This window comes from Chiloscyllium punctatum, chromosome 24 (genome assembly GCF_047496795.1).
Source record: "Chiloscyllium punctatum isolate Juve2018m chromosome 24, sChiPun1.3, whole genome shotgun sequence".
NCBI classification, from domain to species: domain Eukaryota; kingdom Metazoa; phylum Chordata; class Chondrichthyes; order Orectolobiformes; family Hemiscylliidae; genus Chiloscyllium; species Chiloscyllium punctatum.
In genome coordinates this window covers 49,836,833-49,861,074 of record NC_092762.1, presented here as the reverse complement: position 1 = coordinate 49,861,074, position 24,242 = coordinate 49,836,833, and the positions used below count along the sequence as shown (strand labels likewise).

Below are 24,242 nucleotides of genomic sequence, written 5' to 3'. Positions count from 1 at the left end.
TGGATGAGTGTTGCTCCAACAACATTCAAGATGCTTGACACCTGGTCTCCTTCATATTGGAAGGATGTGAAACTTGAAAGGATTCAGAAAAGATTTACAAGGATGTTGCCAGCGTTGGAGGATTTGAGCTATAGGGAGAGGCTGAACAGGCTGGGGCTGTTTTCCCTGGAGTTTCGGAGGCTGAGGGGTGACGTTATAGAGGTTTACAAAATTATGAGGGGCATGGATTGGGGTTAATAGGCAAAGCCTTTTCCCTGGGGTCGGGGAGTCCAGAACTAGAGGGCATAGGTTTAGGGTGAGAGGGGAAAGATATAAAGAGACCTAAGGGGCAACATTTTCATGCAGAGGGTGGGATGTCTATGGAATGAGCTGCCAGAGGAAGTGGTGGAGGCTGGTACAATTGCAACATTTAAGAGGTATTTGGATGGGTATATGAATAGGAAGGGTTTGGAGGGATATGGGGCGGGTGCTGGCAGGTGGGACTAGATTGGGTTGGGATATCTGGGCGGAATGGACAGGTTGGACCAAAGGGTCTGTTTCCATGCCATACATCTCTATGATTCTATGACCATCAGAGAAAAGCAGCCAGTCCTGATTGGCATCAAATCCATAAACGTTTGCTCCTTCTACCACCTTAGTAAATGCATTGCAAAGATCCACCTAAATTCCTTAAATAACAAATTTCAAATACATGACCTCTACGATCTAAAAGAATGAAGGCAGCAGATCTATGGGAACATCACCACCTGCATTTGCCTCCCAAGCTGCTTACCATCCTGATGTCAAAATATATCGCTGTTCCTTTAGTGTCACAGTGAAAACCCTATAATTCCCTCCCTAATAGCACTAAGTCTACTGAACTGCAGCAGTACCATTTATAACCCATGAACGCATTTTTAAAAGTTGGTTATGCTACCTTTCTATCTTTTGTTAAACTGGATGAATCCATACTTTGTTAATGCTAGAATACCTGCCCAATCTCAGCAAAAGAATAAGGAGACAGCATCTATTAGAAATACGGAGAGATACAAAATGCTTATTAAAGAGTACAGCTGTGGAGACAGAGCAGGAAGACAGAATCATAAAGACCTTGTGTTTTTAAAACTGTTGACTGAAATGAGAAAGAACCTTCTTGAAATGCAGGAATTTACAATATGACCGCATGTTTTAAAAGTAAGGATATTGATACCTTTTATGAAACCTGTTTGAATAGCGAAGGTTCCAGCAATGTGCAGACAAACTGAAGCTGAGGGGCTGTTTGCAAGTGAAGCTGATTGATAACTGGTCTTTAGTCTACAACCATAGACAATGGTCTGGTCGGCCAACAACATGGTTATTGGTTATTAGTTAGCAACCAGTTTGGTCTGAGAGTGGGAGAGAATGAGGCTAGTTTTCAGAGCAGAAGAGAAACTAGCAAATCTGCAGCAGCCAAAAACATCTCGGCAGTAAGCCACTTTAAACCAGAAGAAAACCAGCTTATCTTTCCTTCAGCTGATGCTGGAAGCTCTGATTTTTAATTGAGCAAGTCAGATATTTTAGAAGCCACCCTGTGCCTCTTAGCAAGCAGTAAAGCATTCAGAAAAAGGAAGGCTGAGAAGAAACATGCATATCAGCAAGAATCAACCACTAGTTCCTGGAAACAAAGACTAGAGAACTGCTCTCCAAGCACAAAAACCTGGTCCATGCCTATTAGCATGGGTCTGAAAATCATGCAAATGGGAGACTTTGCACATTTCTTTTCAAAAACGTCTCTACCTCCTTCTGTGGAGGGAAGTCCAGAACTAGGAGGAATAACTAAAATTAGAACTTTTGTGACACCTCCAAGAATAGTGGAGCTTGATTTCTAACACACTACCCCAGTAAGTCATGGCAACATGCTCACAAACTGGAGAGTCCAGTTTAAATTTAAACTGGAGCATGCAATGAAAATGCATTAATTGACATTCACCAATGATATAGTAATTTGCTTTCAACCAACAACACACAAAAACCCAAACCTCAAGAGCACCTGGGACCTCACTTTGAATGAAGCACAAAATAGGGAGTAGAAAACAACAATGTTGTTTCTATTGGTTGGGCATTCAGACAGGAGACCAGAGGTTTATTTAATAAGCTGTCAGCAGCAGTCCAGAAGTTGAGAGCTTTCGGTTCTGCTTCAACCATTGGGGTAAAGAGGTCTTGATTATCAATGTGCTAATTAGTAGCTACCGATATAGATCCAGGGCTGGTCATTAAGTATAGCCACAAAGCTTTATATATGAAGGTCTTAAATTAACTAATCACAAAGACTGGAAAATTTATAAGCATCAACCATAGTTTATGAAAGTGAAGTTGAGGCTGAGGCAAGATCAGCCATGATCATATCAAATGGTACAGCTAGTTAAGAGGCTAAAATGTCTTTTGCTCCTGATTTTCACATTCTAATGCATTGCAATCAGAATTATCCCATAAATTAAAAGTTTCAAATAGTCTACTTTGTACTCTGAATTATTGAAAACAACGAATTAAACAAATTCAATAAACAGTTTGATGTTTGATCGTCAAACTGAAGAAGAGTTTCCTAACTTTGTCATAATGATGTTAATTAAATACTAGGGAATGTTTTTAAATCAACCTATCCAAACATGGCATGATGCACTCTGCAGCAGGTGAGACTTGAACAGGATCCTCTGGCCCAGATCTAGGGACGCTACTCGTGTGCCACACAAATATCTGCATGTCAGTATTTGTGTTAAGCTCGGTTTATACCAAACAACAAAAATCTTTGTTGCTCTGTGTAGCTCAGTTAAAATTTCCAAAATTTTAACTATTATATCATGTATCTGAATCAGATGTATGTATACATTAAAAAATACAGCTTAGGACAGGTATAAGATAAAATTACATCAAAATTATTTAACTAGTATATGTGCAAAAACATAGAAAAGTGCAAGTCCTTCCGATTTTAAAATTAAGACATTAGCAAAAGCACAACATTCCATATAGTCACTTTGGCATGCATACCCTTTACACCTTATCACCCAAGAGTTATTTTTCTTAGACTTTCTTTCCTAGAGAGCAGAAAGAATTGAGGCATTGACTATTTTCTAAATGGGGAGAAAATTCAGAAGTCTAAAGTGCAAAGTAATCTGGGAGTTCTAGTCCAGGGTTCTCTCAAGGCCATCCAGGGAGTAGGAGGGAGAGTTGAAATGGATGGCAACCAGAAGGTTGGGTGGTTGATACAAGCAGAGCGCAGATGCTCTGCAAACTGGTCTCAGAGTCTGTGTTTGATCTTCCTGAGATAGAAGGACCACATTGGGAGCAACGGAATGCAATACATCCGGTTGGATGAAGTGCAGGTAAAACTCTGCTGATCTGGAAGGATTGTCTGGGGCCTTGAACAGCGGAGAGATGGGAGGTATAGTGGCAGGTGTTGCACATCTTGTGCTTGCAGAGAATGGTACCAGGTGTGGTGGAGAGGCTGGTGAAGAGTGTAGAGTGGATGAGGGAGTCCCTGCGAAAAGCGGACAGGGAGGGAAAGAAATATCTTTTTTTTGGTGGTGGGTTCTGATTGTCAGTGGCAGAAATGTTGGAGGACAATGTGTTGGATTTGGTGGGCTGGTATCAATTAATTAACCTTCCATCTTTGATTAGATTTGACTTTGCTAAAATATTCCAGAAACTGACTCTAAGGTGAGATTCAGATGAAAAATAGCCTAACTGACTTTCAAAGATTTGCGCACAAATCTTAATTTACAACAAAAAGCAATAATGACGGCAACTTCAGTTTAAAGGCCCTTACCTGCAACCTTGTCACGGATGAGTTTGGCAGATTCCACTTCACCTATACTTCCAAAAAGGCTTCGCAGCTCATCCTGTGTCATGTTCTGAGGTAGGTAATTGACAATTAAGTTGGTTCTGATATTGTCATCCCCATGATCTTTGCATTCCTCAGCCATGAGATCAAGGTCTACCAGGTAACCGTTACTGTAGCAAGATTGGCCGTTTGACATTTCAAAAAGAGCTCACCTGTAAAAAGAATAAGCATGCAAATATATCACAATGCCCATTTCCCAGACGGTCTACAAATCAGCATCCTCAGAATCAGTAAATAGGAGGAGTTACAAACAAGAGTGCAATGGTATGTAACAAGCCATCAAACCAGCATGTGTTGAATTTATTTTATATTACAATACATCCTTTGTATCCGTGAGATCATAACTTGCAAATTCACTTATCTGTGCCAAAAAGGAAGCAATAAAATTCAACATCTGTGGGCAAAGCTTGCAGATCCACAGGGGGGTTGAGATTCTCCAGAACAGAACCCTTGTATGCAGATTGAGGGAAAATTTTACTTTCTATTCAACCTGTTGAGATGTTATTATATACCTTTGGAACAGGTAGGACTCGAACTCAGGTCTCCTGGTGATGTCAGAACTTTCCTTTTCTATCAGTTGAAACAGCAGAAACAATGAAATAAGCACATTATGTTCATTTGAACGTGGAAAAAAAAGTCTGTACCACAACTAAATTTCAAATTTCCAATCTCAAGTAGCTGGAGAGCTCAAAGCTGTTGTTTCCAACCTTTTATATCATACATACCACCAACCATTTTGTCAAAACAAATCCAGTTTCCATCATGATTGAAACAAAACTCCAGTCTCTCCAAAGAGTACATATATTTTAACCTATGTGCATTTTATTATTAACTACTAATTGAAATTGCTATACGTCCAACTCCCCTCAAGATGCAGTTAAGGCTTACTGCTTTTGGCTTGAAAACAGGCCAGAGCTATTCCCATCTACCACCACATCCTTTGTCTGGCTGAACCCATGCTTATTTTGAAGAACTTTCCCTCATGCCACAGAATAACAATAATGCAGGAGTCCATTCAATCATCATGCCTGCACTGGCTCTTCAGATGAGCACTATTATGTGGTGTCAATGTTTTGCTTTTCTCCCATACTCCTGCATTCTACTTCTATCCAAATAATCATCAAATACTGTCTTGGATACTCCAACTGAACCTGCCTACACTACATTGCATACCCTGATTACTAGCTGTGCAACTAAGCTTTTTTCCTCACATCACCCTTGCTTCTGTTTGCACACCACCTGAAAACTGTACCCTTTTGCTCTTGTTCCTTTTACAAGTGATAGCAGAGGCTCCATATCTACTCTATCCAGCCTGCACTTGACATCGAAAACCTCTATCAAATTTCTCTTCAGCCTCCTTCTCTCTCAGGAAGACAGTCTCAACTAGTTCAATCTATCCTCTTAAATGAAATTCTTCATTCCCAAAATTATTTTCGTAAAACTGCTTCTGCATTCTTTTCAATGTGGTGCCTGCAACCATGCATAATATTCCAACTGAGGTCTAACAAGTGTTTTATACAGAGATATTAAAGAGTTACTCTGCTCTGCTGACCTGCAGGAAATTTGATGTCCTGAGGGTAGGGTGATACGTCTCTGACTTACAGGTACAATATAAGGAATTTACATTCTGATCCCTTGCCATTCAGAGCCATTTACATGGCCATTTCCTTGTTATTCAGAGTGAGTTTACATTCCCATCCCTTGTCATCCATACCCATTTAAATGGCCATTTCCTTGTTATTCAGAGTGAATTTACATTTTCATCCTTTGCCATCCAGAGCCATTTCATCATCATCCTATTCAAAATCGATAAGAACATTGCAGTCGGAATTTTATCTATGCCCTGTGGTTAATAAAAATGATTCACAACAGATTTGACAATTAAGGGATGATTTACATTATGCTGTTTCTGGAAATGATGTCATGGCATTGTGTCTTGAGGGGCATTTGACTGTGGGGGAGTGACGGGGAGGGGGGGGGTTGTCTTGTGGGCATTACTGACTGTCATGTAAAGATTTTGTATAAAGGAAGGACTGTTTCTTTTGTTCAGAGAGATCTTTCCACACAACTCTGCAAGCCTTGCGAAGTGTACGATAAGAGCTTCTCCAAAGCTTGTACTGCACTCTGCTTAATAAAATTTTGGTTGTTCACAGAAGTTGGCATGTTCCTGTTGCATTAAGAATCTCAGAAGAAAAAAGAAAATACATAACAATATAAGCTCAACATTATCTCCTTGCTCTTGAACCCTATTAATAAAATCAAGAAAACCGTATGTTCACTTGACCCTTTTTGCTGTCTTCAATGATCTACGCAAATATATAGAGGTCCCTGTGCTCCTGCATCCACTTATTATAACCCATATTTTGTATTGCCTTTCAATGTTCTTCCTACCAAAGTGTATCAACTCAAACCTCTCTGCATTGAACTTGATCTGCCACCTATCTGCCCAGTCAACAGGTCAATATCCTTCTGGAGTTTGACAGTCCTCCTCACAGTTTATAATTCTTACAAGTTTTACATCAACTGCAAACTTTGAAATTAATACCTACAAATCAATATCCAGATCATTAATACATAACAGGAAAAACAAGGGTTTCCTAAGGAATTCTATTACAAACCTGCCTCCATTCTGAAAAATTTCCATTGACCATGTTTCCTATCACTCAGCCAATTTTACATCCAACTTGTTATTGTCTTTTTTATACCAGGACATACAGAATTGCTCTCAATTCTGCTGCATGGCACTATATCAACCATTTACTGGAAATCCTTGTATATCACACCAACAGCACGAACATCCTTGAGCCTTTTTGTTACTACTTCAAATCTGAAATTAGTCAAACACAATTTTCCCTTAAGAATTCCATGCTGAATCTTCTAATCAACTCCTCTTTTTCCATGCGAATAATTCTATCCCGAATAATTGTTTCTAGAGGGTTCCCCACTACAAAAGTAAAACTGTTAATGGGATTAGTCTTGCAGTCTTTCTTGAACGAGTCCCATTTTATCCAATGGATGTGTGTGGCTATGGGTATCCACGAGACCTAATTATAAGGTATGTGGAACATTCTTTGTTCCAGTTCTATCTGGGCTCCCATCCATAACTCTTTCTCAGATATACTGATGATTAAATTGTGTGCTGGCTCCTGGTCTTGCATAGAGTTGTAAAATTCAAATTTGCCTTCCTTAATCTTATTCTGGCCCATTATTGGCTCCTTCCTGCCATCCCAGGAGTTTCTCTCTCCCAAAACCCTGATCCTTTCCACACTCAGCCCACTGATTGGCATGCATGCTCATGTGTCAGCAAACATAGACTGATATTTCTTTCAACTTAGTCTACTGTGTTTGCTGCACACAATAATGGTCTCTTTTACATCAGCAAGACCCAACAAGGGACTGGGAAACCACTTTGCAGAACACCTCCACCTCGTCCAAAGAATGATCCTAACCTCCCAGCTGCTTGCTGTTTCAATTAACAATTTTGTTACCAAGATAACATTTCTCACCTGAGCCTGAACAGTGTTCCAATGAAGCTTAATGCAAGCTGGAGGAGCAATGCCTCATTTTTCACTTACAACTTTGAGGACTCAACATTCAGTTCCACAACTTCAGGGCACAATCTCAGTCTTACATCCATTCTGGTCTTGTCTGGTTGACCTTGCTCATATCGTACTCATTTTCTCTTTTCCGCACTTATCATTTATACTTATTTTGCATTTTTAGTACTCATTTATCACCCTGAATATTCCCTTGTTTTTTTGGTCTGGGGACACTCAGCATCTGTTCCATTTGCTCCCCAGCTGTCAACATTTGAAAGAACCCTTTTCCCAGCCCCTTTCAATCCTGAAGAATAGTAATATCAGAAACAAAATGCCAATTCTGTTTCTCTCCCCACAGATGCTGCCAGACATGCTGTGTTTCACCAGCACTTCTGGTTGTATTTCAGATACAGTAATTCAAGACTGAACATCCACAAAGCACTGAGGGCCATCAATAGCAGCAGAACTGAACTTCAGTACAAGCTGCAACCTCATGGCCCTACATATCCCCCATTCAACCCAGGAGATCTATTCTAGTTCAATGGAGTGTGCAGCACCAGGCATACCTGAAGATGAGGCATCAACTTGGCGAAGGCACCAAACAGGACTATTTGGATGCCAAACAACACAAGTAGCAAGTGACAGTCAGAACATAGTGATATCACAGCCAACAGATCAGATCTAAAATTAGCAGTCCTGCCACGTAGAGTCATGAATGGTGGTGGACAATTAAACAACTTCATGGATGAGATGGCTCTACAAATATCCCCATCCTCAATCCTCAGTGCAAAAGATAAGGGTGAAGCATTCACAACAATCTTCAGCCAGACGTGTCAAGTGCATAATCCATCACTGCCTCCTCCAGTGGTCCCCCACATCACAGATGCCAGTCTTCAATCATAGAGTCATCGAGACGTACAGCATGGAACAGACCCTTCGGTCCAACCCGTCAATGCCGACCAGATATCCCAACCCGATCTGATCCCACCTGCCAGCACCCGGCCCATATCATTCCAAACCCTTCCTATTCATATACCCATCTAAATGCCTTTTAAATGCTGCAATTGTACCAGCCTCCACCACTTCTTCTGGCAGCTAATTCCATATACATACCACCCTCTGCATGAAAAAGTTGCCCCTTAGGTCTCTTTTACATCTTTCTCCTCTCACACTAAACCTATGCCCTCTAGTTCTGGACCACTCCACCCCAGGGGAAAGACTTTGTCTATTTATCCTATCCACGTCCCTCATTATTTTGTAAACCTCTATAATGTCATCCCTCAGCCTCCAATGCTCGAGGGAAAACAGCCACAGCCTGTTCAGCCTCTCTCTATAACTCAAATCCTCCAACCCTGGCAACATCCTTGTAAATCTTTTCTGAACCCTTTCAACATTCACAACATCTTTCCGATAGGAAGGAGACCAGAATTGCATGCAATATTCCAACAGTGGCCTAACCAATGTCCTGTACAGCCGCAACATGACCTCCTAACTCTTGTACTCAATACTCTGACCAATAAAGGAAAGCATACAAAACGTCCTCTTCACTATCCTATCTACCTGTAACTCTACTTTCAAGGAGTTATGAACCTGCACTCCAAGGTCTCTTTGTTCAGCAACACTCCCTAAGACCTTACCATTAAGTGTATAAGTCCTGCTAAGATTTGCTTTCCCAAAATGCAGCACCTTACATTTATCTGAATTAAACTCCATCTGCCACTTCTCAGTCCACTGGCCCATCTGATCAAGATCCTGTTGCAATCTGAGGTAACCTTCTTTGCTGTCCACTACACCTCCAATTTTGGTGTCATCTGCAAACTTACTAACTATACCTCTTATGCTTGCATCCAAATTATTTATATAATGACGAAAAGTAGAGGACTCAACACCGATCCTTTTAGCACTCCACTGGTCACAGGCCTCCATTCTGAAAAACAACCCTCCACCACCACCACCTTTCAGCCAGTTCTGTATCCAAATGGCTAGATCTCCCTTTCTTCCATGAGATCTAATCTTGTTAACCATGGAGAACCCTGTCAAACGCCTTACTGAAGTCCATATAGATCAAAAGGTTGTTACTTTTTGAAGAAGTTACAATCCTCTTTGTCACTTCTTCAAAAAACTCAATCAAGTTTGTTCCACCAATAGTACTGAAGAGTTGTGCTCCTGAACTTGCCCCTCACCTAACCAAGCTCTTCCAGTACAGCTACAACACTGGAATTTAACCAACCGTTTGGAAATTGTCTTGTGCCAGGTACAGAAAAAGGACAAAGCCAAACTGGCCAATTACTGGCCCCATCAATCTACTCTTAAGTAAAGTGATGGAAGGTGTCATCAACAGAACTATCAAGCAACATCTATTCAACAATAACCTGCTCACTGATGCCCAGTTTGTGCACCACCATGGCCAATCAGCTCCTGACTCCATTACCGCCTTGATTCAAACATGGACAAAGGAGATGAATAAGAGCCCTTGACATCAAGGCCATTTCTGACTGAGTGTGGCATCGAGGATTCCATGTAAAACTGGAATCAAAACGTAACAGGGTGGGGACTTGCTGCTGGTTGGAAGATAGTTATGATTGCTGGAAGTCAGTCCTCTGCAGGAGTTCCTCAGGGTAGTGTCCTAGGCCTAAACAACTTCAGCTGCTTCAACGACTTTCCCTCCATCATAAGGTCAGAAGTGGAAAGTTTACCAATGATCACACAATGTTCAGTACTAGTCACGACTCCTCAGATACCGAAACAGACCATGTTAAGGGCAACAAGATCTAAATGATGTCAATACTTGGGCTGGCAAGTGGCAAGTAACATTTGCACTATATAAATGCCAGGTAATGAACAAACAAGAGACAATCTAATCACTGTCCCTTGACATTAAATTCTGTTACCATCACTTAGTCCCCCACTATCAATATTCTTGGGGTTACTATTGTCCAGCTACTCAGTTGGATTTACCACACAAACACAGTGGCGACACGAGTAGATCAGAGGTTAAGAATACTGCGGTAAGTAATTTACCTCCTGACTCTCTAGGGTCTGTCCATCATCTACAAGGCACATGATGGAATACCAACCCAGCAACAATCAGTAAGTTTGACACCACCCAGGCCAAAGCAACATGCTTGAATGGCACCACATCCACAAACATTAATTCTCTCTACCACTGACACTCAGCAGCAGTGTGTACAATTCACAAGATGCACTGCAGAAATTCAGCGAAAATCCTGAGACAGACCTTCCAAACCCAGGACCACTTTCATCTACAAGGACAAGGGCAGTAGATAAGTGGAAATATCACCACCTGCAAGTTTCCCTCCAAGCCATTCACCACCCTGATTTGGAAATATATTGCCATTCCTTCAGTGTCACTGGGGTAAATATTTTTAAAATTACATTCCTAACAGCATTATGGATCAACCTGCAACATGTGGACTTCAGTGGTTCAAGAAGCCACTGCCTTCTCAAGAGCAACAAAATGCTGACCAGTCAGTGTTGCAAAGTCCCATGCATGAATAAAAAAAAATCCAAAATCTGCAGTATTCCTTACATTTTTTTATAATACAGCTCTTATTTTAGTGAAGTAGTACTATTGGTAATGTTGGTATTTGGAAGCATCATCTAAAATCATCATAGATTTAACGTCATAACAGCAAAAGGTCAATTAATGTTACCACTTACTCTGCATAAGAAACATTTTTCTTTCAGTATCATAGAATCATAGTGTCAATTTAATACAGAATACACAAGGGAAACTAGTCAAGAGTACTAATGCATGAATTGTATTTATTGGAAGCAATACAAAAGAAATCTTTACTAACAGTGAAGTAACAAAATAAGTCAGTTCTTTAAAGTGTGTTCAGAAGGATTTAAATACTTAAAAATGTTATTTCTCCTAAACTACATTATTACCTTGCGAAAAGATTCCTCCCAGTAGATTGGTTGGAAATTCAAGTTGAGAACGATGCAAGGAAAAAAATCTTGTTTATATTTTGACCAGTAGCACCAAGAATCCACTCAATACAAATTACTCATCTGAAGTACAGCTTGTGCAAAACCCGAGACTGTACTTAGAGAAATGGCACAAATTAAGGTCAGTCTAATCCTAGTAAGTAAATTCCAGAGTTCCTCTGTATTCTACACATCTAAACATTCTGCATTATTAGCAATAAATAAATACATGAGTGAAAGAACTGGATCACAACCAAATGAAAAAGGGAGAAGAAAACACTCAGAATCAGAAGGAGAAAAACTGAATTTAAATATAACCTTGGTTTATTCTGTTCATCACTGCCGCCTTTCATTACCACACTTTCCCTTCAGCCTACAAGGGATTTCTACACTTTTCTGCAACACATCTACTCAAAACCTGAAAAAAGCAGGGTTAACACAATTTTCATAGTTCTTCCTTCCTAAAACTTACATTTTTCTCCAAGTTTAAATGGAAGGGTCACTCAGTAAAAGATACAGACACCAAACAAAAGTCAGAGCCCATCTAGTGATTTACTTCAGCTAAGTTAAATATGATGAATAAGTTTAACTGGCCAGATGAATGAGATTAAAGCATTTGCAAATTCAAAATTGGAGCACTGCACTTTGAACCTCATCTGCTGACTGCAGTTTTGCCTAGGGCTATTAGAACGACAATAAAAAGCATACTACTAGTATAACACTGTACAATGACTTAGTTGAACCTGCAAATGCTGTACTGAGGTACAGAACTCTTTAAATCTCATCTCCCTAAATTTTTTCACCCACAATCAGCCAATAGGGGATATTCTGAGAAAACATTCTCACGGATAGATTGGTCAAAGTCTCTATTTGCAACAATAAATATTTTAAATATCTAAATTCAAATGACAAAATAGATTGTGTAGCACTACCATATGTCCACTTGACAAATGGTAAGATTGATTTGAATATTATTTGTTTAACAGATAAGTTCGGCAATGTGTTTTAATTTATTGGAGTCCAACATCTGTTATATCATAGTTCCATTATGGTAATCTAACTGCTTCTCCTATTTAACTGCACACCCAGCTCCCTTTCTTTCATGTAGTCTTGAATTCAGTAACTTATTTCGAACTCCTGTTCTGTGCCAATTTGATTCTTTTGTGCAGCTGCTTATAACCAAACAACAAAGTACATGACATTGCATCAAAATTCAAAACTTATGCCTTTCAAAAGTGATGAGCAGGTTCTTTAGTGTTTTTGTTTTGAAACATGACAATGTAAATATTGCTTTTAGGAAAATGTATCACAAAGTTAAGATAAGCACAATGGTTAAGTATATCAGAGTTGCTTCTGAACAGGAACACTGGCAACAGGCTTAGGCTTACAAGTGACAAGTAACATTTGTGCCACACAAATGCCAGGTTATGACCAATAAGAGACAATTTAACACTGTCCCTTGACATTCAGTGGGGTTACCATCACTAAATCCCCCACGGTCAACTTTCTTGGGTTATCATTGATCAGAAACTCAACTGAATTTGTCACGTAAGAACAGTAGCTATAAGTACAGTTCAGAGGCTAGGAGTACTGTGGCATCTTACAAACTCCTGCCTCCCCAAAGCCTCTCCGTCATCTACAAGGCACAAGTCAGAAGCGTGATGAATTACTTCCCACTTGCCTGGATGGGTACAATTCTAACAACACTCAAGAAGCTTGACACCATCCAGGATAAAGCAGCCTGTTTGATTGGCACTACGTCCACAAGCATTCAATCCCTCCACGACCGAGTCAAAGGCAAATATCCTGCATTATTAGGCATCTGGATGGATAAATGAATAGGAATGTTTCGAGAGATATGGGCCAAATGCTGGCAAGTGGGACTAGATTATGTTGGGATATCTGGTCGGCATTGATGAGTTGAAGGTTTGTTTCCGTGCTGTACATCTCTATGGCTCTATGATTATGACACTCAGTAGCAGCAGTGTGTGCTATCTACAAGATGCGCAATAGCAACTAAAACATCCTTAGGCAGTACCTGCCAATGCCACAATCACTTCCATCTACAAGGGTAGCAGACACATGGGAACACCACCACCTTCAGGATTCTCTCCAAGGCACTCACCATCCTGACACAGAAATATATCGTCAGTCTTTCACTGTTGCTCGGTCAAAATCCTGGAATTCCCTCCTACTGGCATTGTGGATCTGCAGTAATTCAAGAAGGCAGCTCTCCACCACCTTCTCAAGGGTAACTAGGGATGTAAAAAAAATGCTGGCCAGCCAGCAACACCCACATTCCACAAATGAATAAATTTTAAAAAAGGATATTTTAATAGATCTTGATCTTATAAATTATGCACGTCAATAAGGTCTCAGAAATAACATCTTGCACATGTATGCCCTAGTCAGTAAGTGGCAGGTCAAGTCGAGACCATGGTTAATTAAGCCTACGTATCCTAGACTGCATCAACAGAGCCACAGAGTACGACAGCAAGGAGGTTATATTGAACTTTCACAAGATACTACCTCAGTTTCAATTGGGGTAGTGCATCCAATTTTGGGCACCATCATTATTAATATAAGATTAGAGAAGTAAGGACTGCTTTCTTTGGAGATGAAAATGTAGAGAGGAGATCTGATAGACAGAAAATCTGGACAGAGTCGATTGGGAAAAACTATCCCCACTCAGGACAGAATCATGAATGAAGCACACATTTAATTTTTTTTGTTAGAAGAATCAAAAGCAATAGGAGAGAAAATGTTTTTATGCATTAAATGGTTTGGGTCCGGAAGACACTAACAGAGAATATGGTGGAGGAAGATTTAATTAAACACTTGAAAGAGATCTATACTTTTACTTGAAAAACAACAATATGCAGGATTATGGGGAAAAGCAGCAAAACAGCACTAATTGAATGCTCTTTTGGACAGCCAGTGTTGTAGACATGATGAGCCAAATTGCCACCTTCTGCACTGTAATAACACTTTTGATTGTGGAATATTTAAGTGAAAAAAATACTCTAATGCCCTTTCTGAAACCTCACATATACCATCTCCAAAAACAAAACTTAATCAAAAATCATCTGTATGCTTCTAGTCTCCATTCACTTACCACTAATGCCTTCTCTGATGTACAATGGCAACATGCTCCTGACAGGTTGCATTTAAAATCTTTGTCCTGATATCCATTCTTTTAATTCTTACCACTTATCCACACACCCCAACTCTCAGCAAAGACTATGCTATGTTGTCTTTATATTACTGTACCTCTTCTTTCTGCCCCATAAATCATCTTTAATATTTTCACAGTGGAACTATATGAATGCAAACTAATTGCACTCTGCGTGCCTGTAAAAAATGACAAACAACTCTGGCATTAATATTCTACAAATGCTGAGGGATGACCTTATAGAGGTTTATAAAATCATGAGGGGCATAGATAGGGTAAATGGACAACATCTTTACCCTGGGGTGGATGGGTCTAGAACTAAAGGCCCTATGTTTAAGATGAGAGGGGGAAAAAAATTAAAAGGGTCTAAGGGGCAACTTATTCACACAGGCGACAGCGTGCGCATGGAATGAGCTGCCAGAGGAAGTAGTGGCAACTGGTACAATTACAACTGTTAAAAGGCATCTGGATGTGTACATGAATAGGAAGGGTTTAGAGGGATATGGGCCAAGTGCCGGCAAATGGGACTAGGTTAGTTTAGGATATTTGGTCGCCATGGATGTGTTGGACCAAAGAGTCAGTTTCTGTGCTGTACATCTCTATGACTCTATAATATAAAAGCCACCAAATGCATCAAAGGGTAGGCCCACAATCATAAATTATACTCTACCAGTTTGACATTGTTTTACTCAACTCAGCCCTTCACAGAAATGTTTCAGATGCGGTACAGTATGTTATTTTAAACACAATGATTCACCTGCAATATCTTTGTCAGAAAGTTAAATAAAGCAAATATTAAACAATGCAGTAAGTCACACCAGCGGATTGGTCAACACTGTACACTTAACCACTACTTTAGACCTTTTATCATTACTGTCATTTCAGTTTATCGAACGTTGCTATATTTAAAAAGGCTTTCTTTTGAACACATTGTTCTTCACAATAATTGTTTTGTACTGTCAGCCTCTGAAGAAATTGCTTAGAAACAGAGTTACAAACACCAACTTAAATCTATGACACTTTGAGTTCTTAGCAAACTGCAATGGGAAATCCAAAACCGAAGGCACAGGTTTAAAGAGAGAGGGGAAAGATGTAAAATGGACCTAAGGGGCAACTTTTTCATGTGTGTAGAAATGAACTGCCAGAGGAAATGGTGAAGACTGGTACAATTACAATGGTTAAAAGACATTTGGTTGGGTACACAAATAGAAAAGGTTTAGAGGGATACGGACCAAACGCTGGCAAATGGGACTAAATCAGTTTAGGATATCTGGTCAACGGACAAGTTGGATTGAAGGGTCTGTTTTCCTGCTGTACAACTCTATGACTATGAGTCAAAGTAAACCCCATTCTAGATCAATGATATTATTGGACCAGGCAATCTGAGCTACACAATGGAAAAAAAAGCATAGCATAGCTTTAATTTAAAAAAAAAATTGCACACAAGTGCCTCTTGGGATAAACAAACGTGGTTTATTGTGTCATTGTCATTTAGATTCGTGAACTGAATAGCTACAAGTAAAAGGGGAAACCTTAAAAAGTACAAGAAGCAGGCGAACCACACTTTATCTACCTTTACTTGGTACGCCAACTGTATCTGCACATTCATTCAAGCATGCAAAACATCTGCAATCAATTGCTAATTTACCTGAGATAGAAATTTGGTGAATAAAGAACTACTGGGAAAAAAATATATTTCTGGGGTGAAGGGAAATCAGTCTTTGGGAAACTTATGTTTATGTAATGAACGTGTGGGTTTTAGGCAAATGTTTAATTAGCATTTTTAAAAAGGTATATCAAACATTGAGTTCAAAAATATACCTTATATTCCAATTCAAAATACTTATTATTGTTTTTAATACATGCTTAAAGGGCTTTGTGCAATGAAGTGATTGGAGGTTGTTGGATACAAAGACCGGGCGCAAAGCGCATTGTTCCAATGAATGCATTGGCTCCGTTCCACCATCCAATTTTTTTTTGCAGCATTAAACTGAAGTCTCCAAGTCACTAACATCCCACCCATCGTGGACATCTACCCTCCTCCTGCCGGTTCCATATTATAACCATTATTCTTATCTAAAAGGGCCTACGCTACCGGCTTACATCCCCGATCTCGATTTAGGATTTGCTCAACAGCCTTCCTTTGCCCTCCGGCTGGAAAGCCCACCAATCTCCATCGCATTCTCTTCGCTATAGGCGCAATAAATCTCCCCACTTTCCGTCCATCACTCCAACTTTTTGGCTTTTCAAGCCAGCAGCGTTTGGCTTGGGTTAACTAATCACTCCAAAGCCGAGGCCTAACTTCCAGTAGTACAGGCCCTGTGCCGCATGGCCTAGGCCTGCTTCTCGGTGCACACCGAGTACTTATGATCTCTCTTAATCGACAAGTTCACACTCACTCCGTCTGAGCCCCGTACTCGGTACGGGGTGAGAGTGCCGGGCGGCGCTGATGTCTCCCCGGGACTCGAGTTGTGAAAAGGGAAAGCTCAGGCCGAACGGAGAGGCGGAAAAAATATCCGTTAAAATCAAACAAAGTCAACCCCGCGCGCCGCCAGCAAGCGAAGCACCACCCTCTCCTACTCCATTGGATAATCTGTTTGTCCATCACTCTCCCGTAACGGGGATTTCTCTCAGTCTATTGGTTAGATATCACGTCAATTATAACCTCTGCCGTCACCAATCATTTCTATTGGTCTAAAGGGCAGTGGTGTGCGATGAATCTGATTATGGTGTCCACTCCCAATCGGGAAAGAGGCGAGTCACGAAGAGCTGGATTGTTTGTCAATCAAATTGTTTAAACCAGGCTCTGGAAGTTGGTAGTATTGCGGTTCAATATTACTGAGGTAAATATTAATACAGCTGTGCGTTGGGAGCTAGATAGACATCATTGAAATTGCCTCAGCATGTTGTCGAAAAGTTTTTAATAAATGAAAGCAAACGTAGTTATGAAGAACAGTCAGTCATACAAGACTTCAGACGTTAACTCTGTTTCTCTGGCCAGAGATTGCTAGATTTTAGTTTCCCCAGCATTTTTTTTTGTTGTTTCGTAAATTGGAATTAGACATGAGTCTTTAAATGTTTTAATATGTTGTGCACATAGCCCGTGCTCTTAGGCTGTGATTGCTAGTCATTGAAAGTTGTTATTCATTTATTTTTAACGTTTGGAGTTGCTATCTGAGAGACAATACTCCCCAGCATCGATCTGTAATTTCTCAACCATTGATTTCTTGACATGTTCCAAAATTGATATGTATAACGTTTTCTGAATTGCACTTTAGGTTTGGGAAATTATATATGTTCCTTCCAGATGATAGTTGTAGATAACTGCCGCCAAACCTGCTGAGCTTTTTGTTTTCATTTATGGTTTCGAGTGACCTCCGTGATTTAAGACTACAGAGAAATGGTCGTCTTTGTATTTTGAGGAGTTTTACTTTTGAGGATATTTCTCCAAGGGTTAATAATACTTGTTATGGACCAGGCCAGACTCCTCAAAACATTTCAAGAAGGTCACCTTGGCCCTAACTTCTCTCGTTGTTTTCGGCAGGTCCATCATTTCCAGGAATGATGCAGCTGGCTCAACCACCCAGTTTGAAACACAACAGTATTAATTTACATGTGAACAAAAGAAAACTGAATTTAGAATGACATAACTACTAAAACAAAACCCAGTTGACTCTATTGCAACTTAATGGTGCTGTTCCAAATACTTGCTACATCCCCATAAACATTCTTGGCAAAAAAAGGTAAAATCAAACACAGGTTCTAACAGGAGAGATGTCAGAGAGAGAGAGGATCAGCATGGAGCTGTTTCTTTGACCAGCAGCCTGAGAAACTGATGCTTGCTAAAACCAAACCAGAGAAAAGCTGAGCTGAGCTGAAATGTGTTGCTGGAAAAGCGCAGCAGGTCACGCAGCATCCAAGGAGCAGGAGAATCGACGTTTCGGGCATGAGCCTTTCCTGAAGAAGGGCTCATGCCCGAAACGTCGATTCTCCTGCTCCTTGGATGCTGCCTGACCTGCTGCGTTTTTCCAGCAACACATTTTCAGCTCTGATCTCCAGCATCTGCAGTCCTCACTTTCTCCTAAAAGCTGAGCTGAGACAACTGGCCGCTCCCCTTTCATTTTACAAATGTTTTTTAAGTTGAAAGCCTTTTGCTTGAGGCAGTATCTCTTAGCTGTAATCAAATTGGCCCTAAAACCCATACAAACCACACACATCGGAATCTGTGTTTATGACCCCTCTGAAAAAAAACCAAGGACAACATAACCTTGTTAAGGAAGTAGCATTGTCACACCGCCCCGCTCCCCCCCCAAAAAAAGAACCATCAATATCCAAAGATGACTTGATTTCAAAACCCCTTAATCTTACACTGTTAGTAAACTATAACTGCCATATATATTACATTGACTATAAACATGCACTACTGCATTCTGTTTCAGTCCGTTTCTCATCCAAGTCTCGACAATCACGTTCTCTTGGCCTTCCATATGCACAATTTTCAAATTGAATGGCTGTAACAACAAGCTCCATATCAGCCATCTGGAAGCTTCGCCCTTAATTTTCTTTATAAACTTCAATGGGTTATGATCAGTGTACATGCTTGTCTCAGATACTTTACTGGTAACATTAGCATTGAAATGCCAACACGAAGCTCAGTCTCCTTCTCAACTGTCGAATATTTCTGTTGATGAATGTTCAATTTACTGGAGACCTGATAGATCTTTCTATTTTCTTTTCATCCTTCTGTAAGAGCACAGTACCAACACCCAAATAACTGACATTGATAGCCACCTTGAATGGCTTTGCATAATTAAGTGTGGCTAACACTGGGGCAGTGGTGAACACAGCTTTCAGGCTGTCAAATGCCTTCTGACACTCCGCCGTCCACTGAAACTTCCTGCCTTTTTTTTAGCAATTCAGTGAATGGAGTGGCCCCACTGCTAACATTTGGTACAAATTTCCAATAAAATCCACTCAATGCCAGGAATTGTAGTACTGCTGTTTCTGTTAGTAGTATGAGAAACTCCCCACTTTGTTTTTGTACTCCGTGGGGCCATTTGTCCATGTCCAATAACATGGCCCAGGAAGGTGACTTGGGCTTTGGCAAATTCACTTTTAGCCAGGTTTATCATCAAACCTGTTCCCAAAGTAGATCAAACAATTCTGATAAATGTTATCTTCACTCTTTCTGACAAAGATATCTGCTGGTATCGTCTGAGCAGAAACAACTGAGAAAAATAAGTTGCTTGTCCCACCTTTTCAACACAGTCTTCCAAATGTGCATATGCATCAGTCTTTGTAACTGCATTGACTTTGATATTCCAGACATAACCTTTGGGTATCGTCTGGTTTTGGCGCCATTACTGTCAGTGAGCTCCAGTCACTGTAACTCACTTTGGGTTATGTCATCTTGGAGCATGCGTTCAATCTCCTTTTGAACCAGCGCCAGCTTTAGAGGGTTATGCCTATAAGGATGTTGCTTAATCAGAACAGCATCTCACATGTCTACATCATGCATAATTTCCCAGTTTATTTCCAGATAAGAGTTAGAGAGTTTTAAAGATGGATAGCATGGAAACAGACCCTTTGGTCCAACTTGTCCATGCCAACCTAATCTAGTCCCATTTGCCAGCACTTGGCCCATATCCCTCCAAGCCTTCCTAGTCATATACCCATCCAGATGCCTCTTAAATGTTGCAATTGTGCCAGACCCCACCACTTCCTCTGGCAGCTCATTCCATACAAGCACCATGATCTGTGTGAAAAGTTGCCCCTTAGGACCCTTTTATTATCTTTTCCCTTTCACCCTAAACATCTGCCCTCTAGTTCTAGGCTCCCCCACACCAGGGAACAGACTTTGTCTATTCACCTGATCCATGCCCATTATGATTTTATAAACTTCTATAAGGTCATCCCTCAGCCTCCAATGCTCCAGGGAAAGCAGCCCCAGTCTATTCAGCCTTTCTCTATAGCTGAAACTCTCCAACCCTGGTAACATCCTTGTCAATCTTTTCGGAGCCCTTTGAGGTTCCATAACATCCTTCTGAATAGAATTTTACGCAATATTCCAAAAGTGGCCTAGTCAACGTCCTGCACAGCCGCAACATGGTCTCCCAACTCCTATACTTAATACTCTGACCAACAAAGGAAAGCATACCAAATACCTTCTTCACTATCCTACCTACTTGCAACTCTACTTTTATGGAGCTAGGAACCTGCACTCCAAGGTCTCTTTGTTTAGCAACACTCCTTAGGACCTTACCATTAAGTGTATAGGTTCTGGATTAGTGGTGCTGGAAGAGCACAGCAGTTCAGGCAGCATCCAAGGAGCTTTGAAATCGACGTTTCGGGCAAAAGCCTTAAGTGTATAGGTCCTACTCTGACTTGCTTTTCCAAAATACAGCACCTCGTATTTATCTAAATTAAACTCCAGCTGCCAGTCCTCAGTCCATTGGCTCATCTGATCAAGATCCTGTTGTAATCTGAGGCAGCCTTCTTCACTGTCCACTACACCTCCAATTTTGGCGTAATCTGCTAACTTACAAACTATATCTCCTATGTTCACATCTAAATCATTTATATTATTGACAAAAAGTAGTGGACCCAGCACCAATCCTTTTGGCATTCCACTGGTCACAGGCCTCCAGTCTAAAAGCAACCCTCTACTGCTACCCTCTGCCTTCTACCTTCGAGCCAGTTGTGTATCCAAATGGCTAGTTCTTCTTGTATTCCATGAGATCTAACCTTGCTAACCCGTCTCCCATGGGGAACCTGTCGAAGGCCTTACTGAAGTCCACATACATCAGATCCACTGCTCTGCCCTCATCAATCCTCCTTGTTACTTCTTCAAAAAACTCAATCAAATTCGTGAAACATGATTTCCCACAAAAAGCCATGTTGACTATCCCTAATCAGTCATTGTCTTTCCAAATACTTGTAAATCCTCTTCCTCAGGACTCCCAATTTGCCCACCACAGAAGTCGGGCTCACCAACCTATAGTTCCCTGGCTTGTCATTACCACCTTTCTTAAACAGTGGCCTTAAGTGTATAGGTCCTACTCTGCAGAAGACCTGCAGTCTTCTGGCATCTCACCTGTAACTATTGATGATACAAATATCTCAGCAAGGGGCCCAGTAATCACTTCCCAAGCTTCCCACAGAATTATAGGGTAATCAGGTCCTAGGGATTTATCAACCTTTATGTGTTTAAACACATCCAGCTCCACCACCTCATTTTTCAAGGTGTTGTTCATTTATTTCCCTACATTCTATATCTTCCATGTCCTTCTCCATAGTAAACACTGATGCAAAATACTTGTTTGGTATCTCTCCCATCTCCTGCAGCTCCACACAAAGGCAGCCCTGCTGATCTTTGAGGGAGTCCTATTGTCTCCCTAGTTACCCTTTTATCCTTAATGTATTTGTAAAAAAAACCCTTTGGATTCTCCTTAACCCTATTTGCCAAAGCTATCTCATGTCCCCTTTTTGCCCTTTTGATTTCCCTCTTAGGTATACTCCTACTTCCTTTATACTCTTCTAAGGATTCACTCGATCTCTTCTGTCTATACCTGACATATGCTTCCTTCTTTTTCTTAACCAAACCCTCAATTTCTCTAATCATCCAACATTGCCTACACCTACCAGCCTATCCTGTCTCTGGACTCTCATTATCTCATTTCTGAAGGCTTCCCATTTTCTATTTGTCCCTGTGAACATCTCCCCATAATCAGCTTTTGAAAGTTCTTGCCTAATACCGTCAAAATTAGCCTTCGTCTAATTTAGAACTTCAACTTTTAGATCTGGTCTATCTTTTTCCATCACTATTTTAAATCTATTAGAATTATGGTCGCTGGCCCCAAAGTGCTCCCCCACTGACACCTCAGTCACCTGCCCTGCCTTATTTCCAAAGTGTTGGTTCAAGTTTTGCACCATCTCTGGTAGGTACATCCACATACAGAACCAGAAAATTTTCTTGTACAGTCATAACAAATTCCTGTTCATTTAAACCCTTATCACAATCCAGTATATGTTTGGAAAGTTAAAATCCTCTACCATAACTATCCTGTTATTCTTACAGATAACTGAAATCTCCTTACAAATTTGTTTCTCAATTTCCCGCTGACTTTTAGACGGTCTATAATACAATCACATTGCAGTGATCATCCCTTTCCTAGTTCTCATTTCCACCCAAGTAACTGCCCTGAATGTATTTCCAGGAATATCTTCCCGAAGTAAAACTGTAATGCTATCGTTTATCAAAACGCCACTCCCCATCCTATCTTGCCTCCCTTTCTATCCTTCCTATAGCATTTGTATCCTGGAACATTAAGCTGCCAGTCCTGTCCATCCCTGAGCCATGTTTCTGTAATTGCTGTGATATTCCAGTCCCATGTTCCCAACCATGCCCTGAGTTCATCTGCCTTCCCTGGTAGGCTTCTTGCATTGAAGTAAATGCAATTTAATTTATCCGTCCTGCTTTGTTCCCTCCTTTGTCTCTGCCTGCCCTGACCGACTCGCTTCTTTTCTCAACTGTACCAGTCTCAGATTGATCTCTTTCCTCACTATCTACCTGGGTCCCACCCCTCACCGTATTCAGTTAAGTCTTGCCGAGCAGCTCTAACAAATCTCCCTGCTAGTATATTAGTCCCCTTCTAACTCGGGTGCAGTCCATCCTTCTTGTACAGGTCACTTCTACCCCAGAAGAGATTCCAATGGTCTAAAAGGGTGAACCCTTCTCCCATGCACAAGCTCCTCAGTCACACATTCATCTACTCTACCCTCCTATTCCTACCCTCACTAGCTTGTAGCACCGGGAATAATCCAGATACTAGTATCCTCGAGGACCTCCTTTTTAAATTCCTGTCTAACTTTCTATATTCTCCCTTCAGAATCTCATCCTTTTCCCTTCCTATGTCGTTGGTTCCAGTGTTTTCTGATCCCTCTCTCCTTTGAGAACATTCTACACCCTCTCTGAAGCATCCTTGATCCAGGCAACAGAGAGGCAATACACCATTTTGATTTTTTGCTGCTGGCCACAGAAACATCTAACAGTGCCTCTGACTAGAGACACCCCTAACACAATCGATCGCTTGGAACATGATGTACCCTCGTTACTTTAGAGCCTGTCTTGATACCAGAAACTTGGCTGTTCATGCTGCATTCCCCTGAGAATCCCATCACCCCCTACATTTCCCATAAAGCATACTTGTTTGAAATGGGGATAGCCCCAGAAGACTCCTGCACTACCTGCCTACCTTTCCTGGAGCTAACCCATCTATCTGACGTATCTGTGGCTTTTCTTCCTTCTTATAACTGTCATCCATTACACACCCTTGCTCTTGCATTTAACTGTTGCTCCAGCCGATCCATTCAATCTGATAGGATTTACAACTAAAGACATTTATTGCAGATATGTAAACTCCCTCTAAACTCCCACATCCGACAAGAAGAGCATATCACTCTACTAAAGGCCATTTTTGCTCCTTCACAACCTACAGACCCAGAAAATAGCACCGTCTTATTGCTCTAAAAAGCACTGCTCCGGGCTAACTTAATACTTTGTGGGTTATATTTTTAAGATTATAATCAAGAGAAAGGGCTCAATAAAACACATAATCAAGAAAGTACCCAATCTACTCACGGCTACACTTAACGTTATGCCCTTACCTGTTTCTGTGCTGTGACCTCTCCCAAACAGGTTCCACCAAGATCAGTTGTGAATTTC

General features: G+C 40.8%; 1 protein-coding gene and 1 long non-coding RNA gene across 4 annotated transcripts in view; one reads left to right on the top strand and one right to left on the bottom strand.

The window, feature by feature from the left end:
• LOC140494531 (ELAV-like protein 1) overlaps nt 1–17,086 on the bottom strand; it is a 40,160-nt gene extending 23,074 nt beyond the window's left edge. Inside the window, exons 1-3 of one of the 2 annotated variants that reach the window (XM_072593804.1) lie at nt 16,918–17,080; nt 4,369–4,426; nt 3,782–4,008 (exon numbers count right to left, since the gene is read on the bottom strand). In XM_072593804.1, the coding sequence (XP_072449905.1) occupies nt 3,782–3,992 (211 nt within the window). In that variant the 5' untranslated portion in view covers nt 3,993–4,008; nt 4,369–4,426; nt 16,918–17,080. Of the gene's footprint in view, nt 1–3,781; nt 4,009–4,368; nt 4,427–16,917 lie in introns of both variants that reach the window. The other variant, XM_072593803.1, reaches the window with a different exon arrangement.
• A 162-nt stretch (nt 17,087–17,248) lies between these two features.
• Nucleotides 17,249–24,242, top strand: part of LOC140494530 (uncharacterized) — a 54,293-nt gene continuing 47,299 nt past the window's right edge. For both annotated transcript variants that reach the window (XR_011964004.1, XR_011964003.1), the window contains exon 1: nt 17,249–17,361. This is a non-coding gene — a long non-coding RNA (uncharacterized lncRNA). The remainder of the gene's footprint in view (nt 17,362–24,242) is intronic.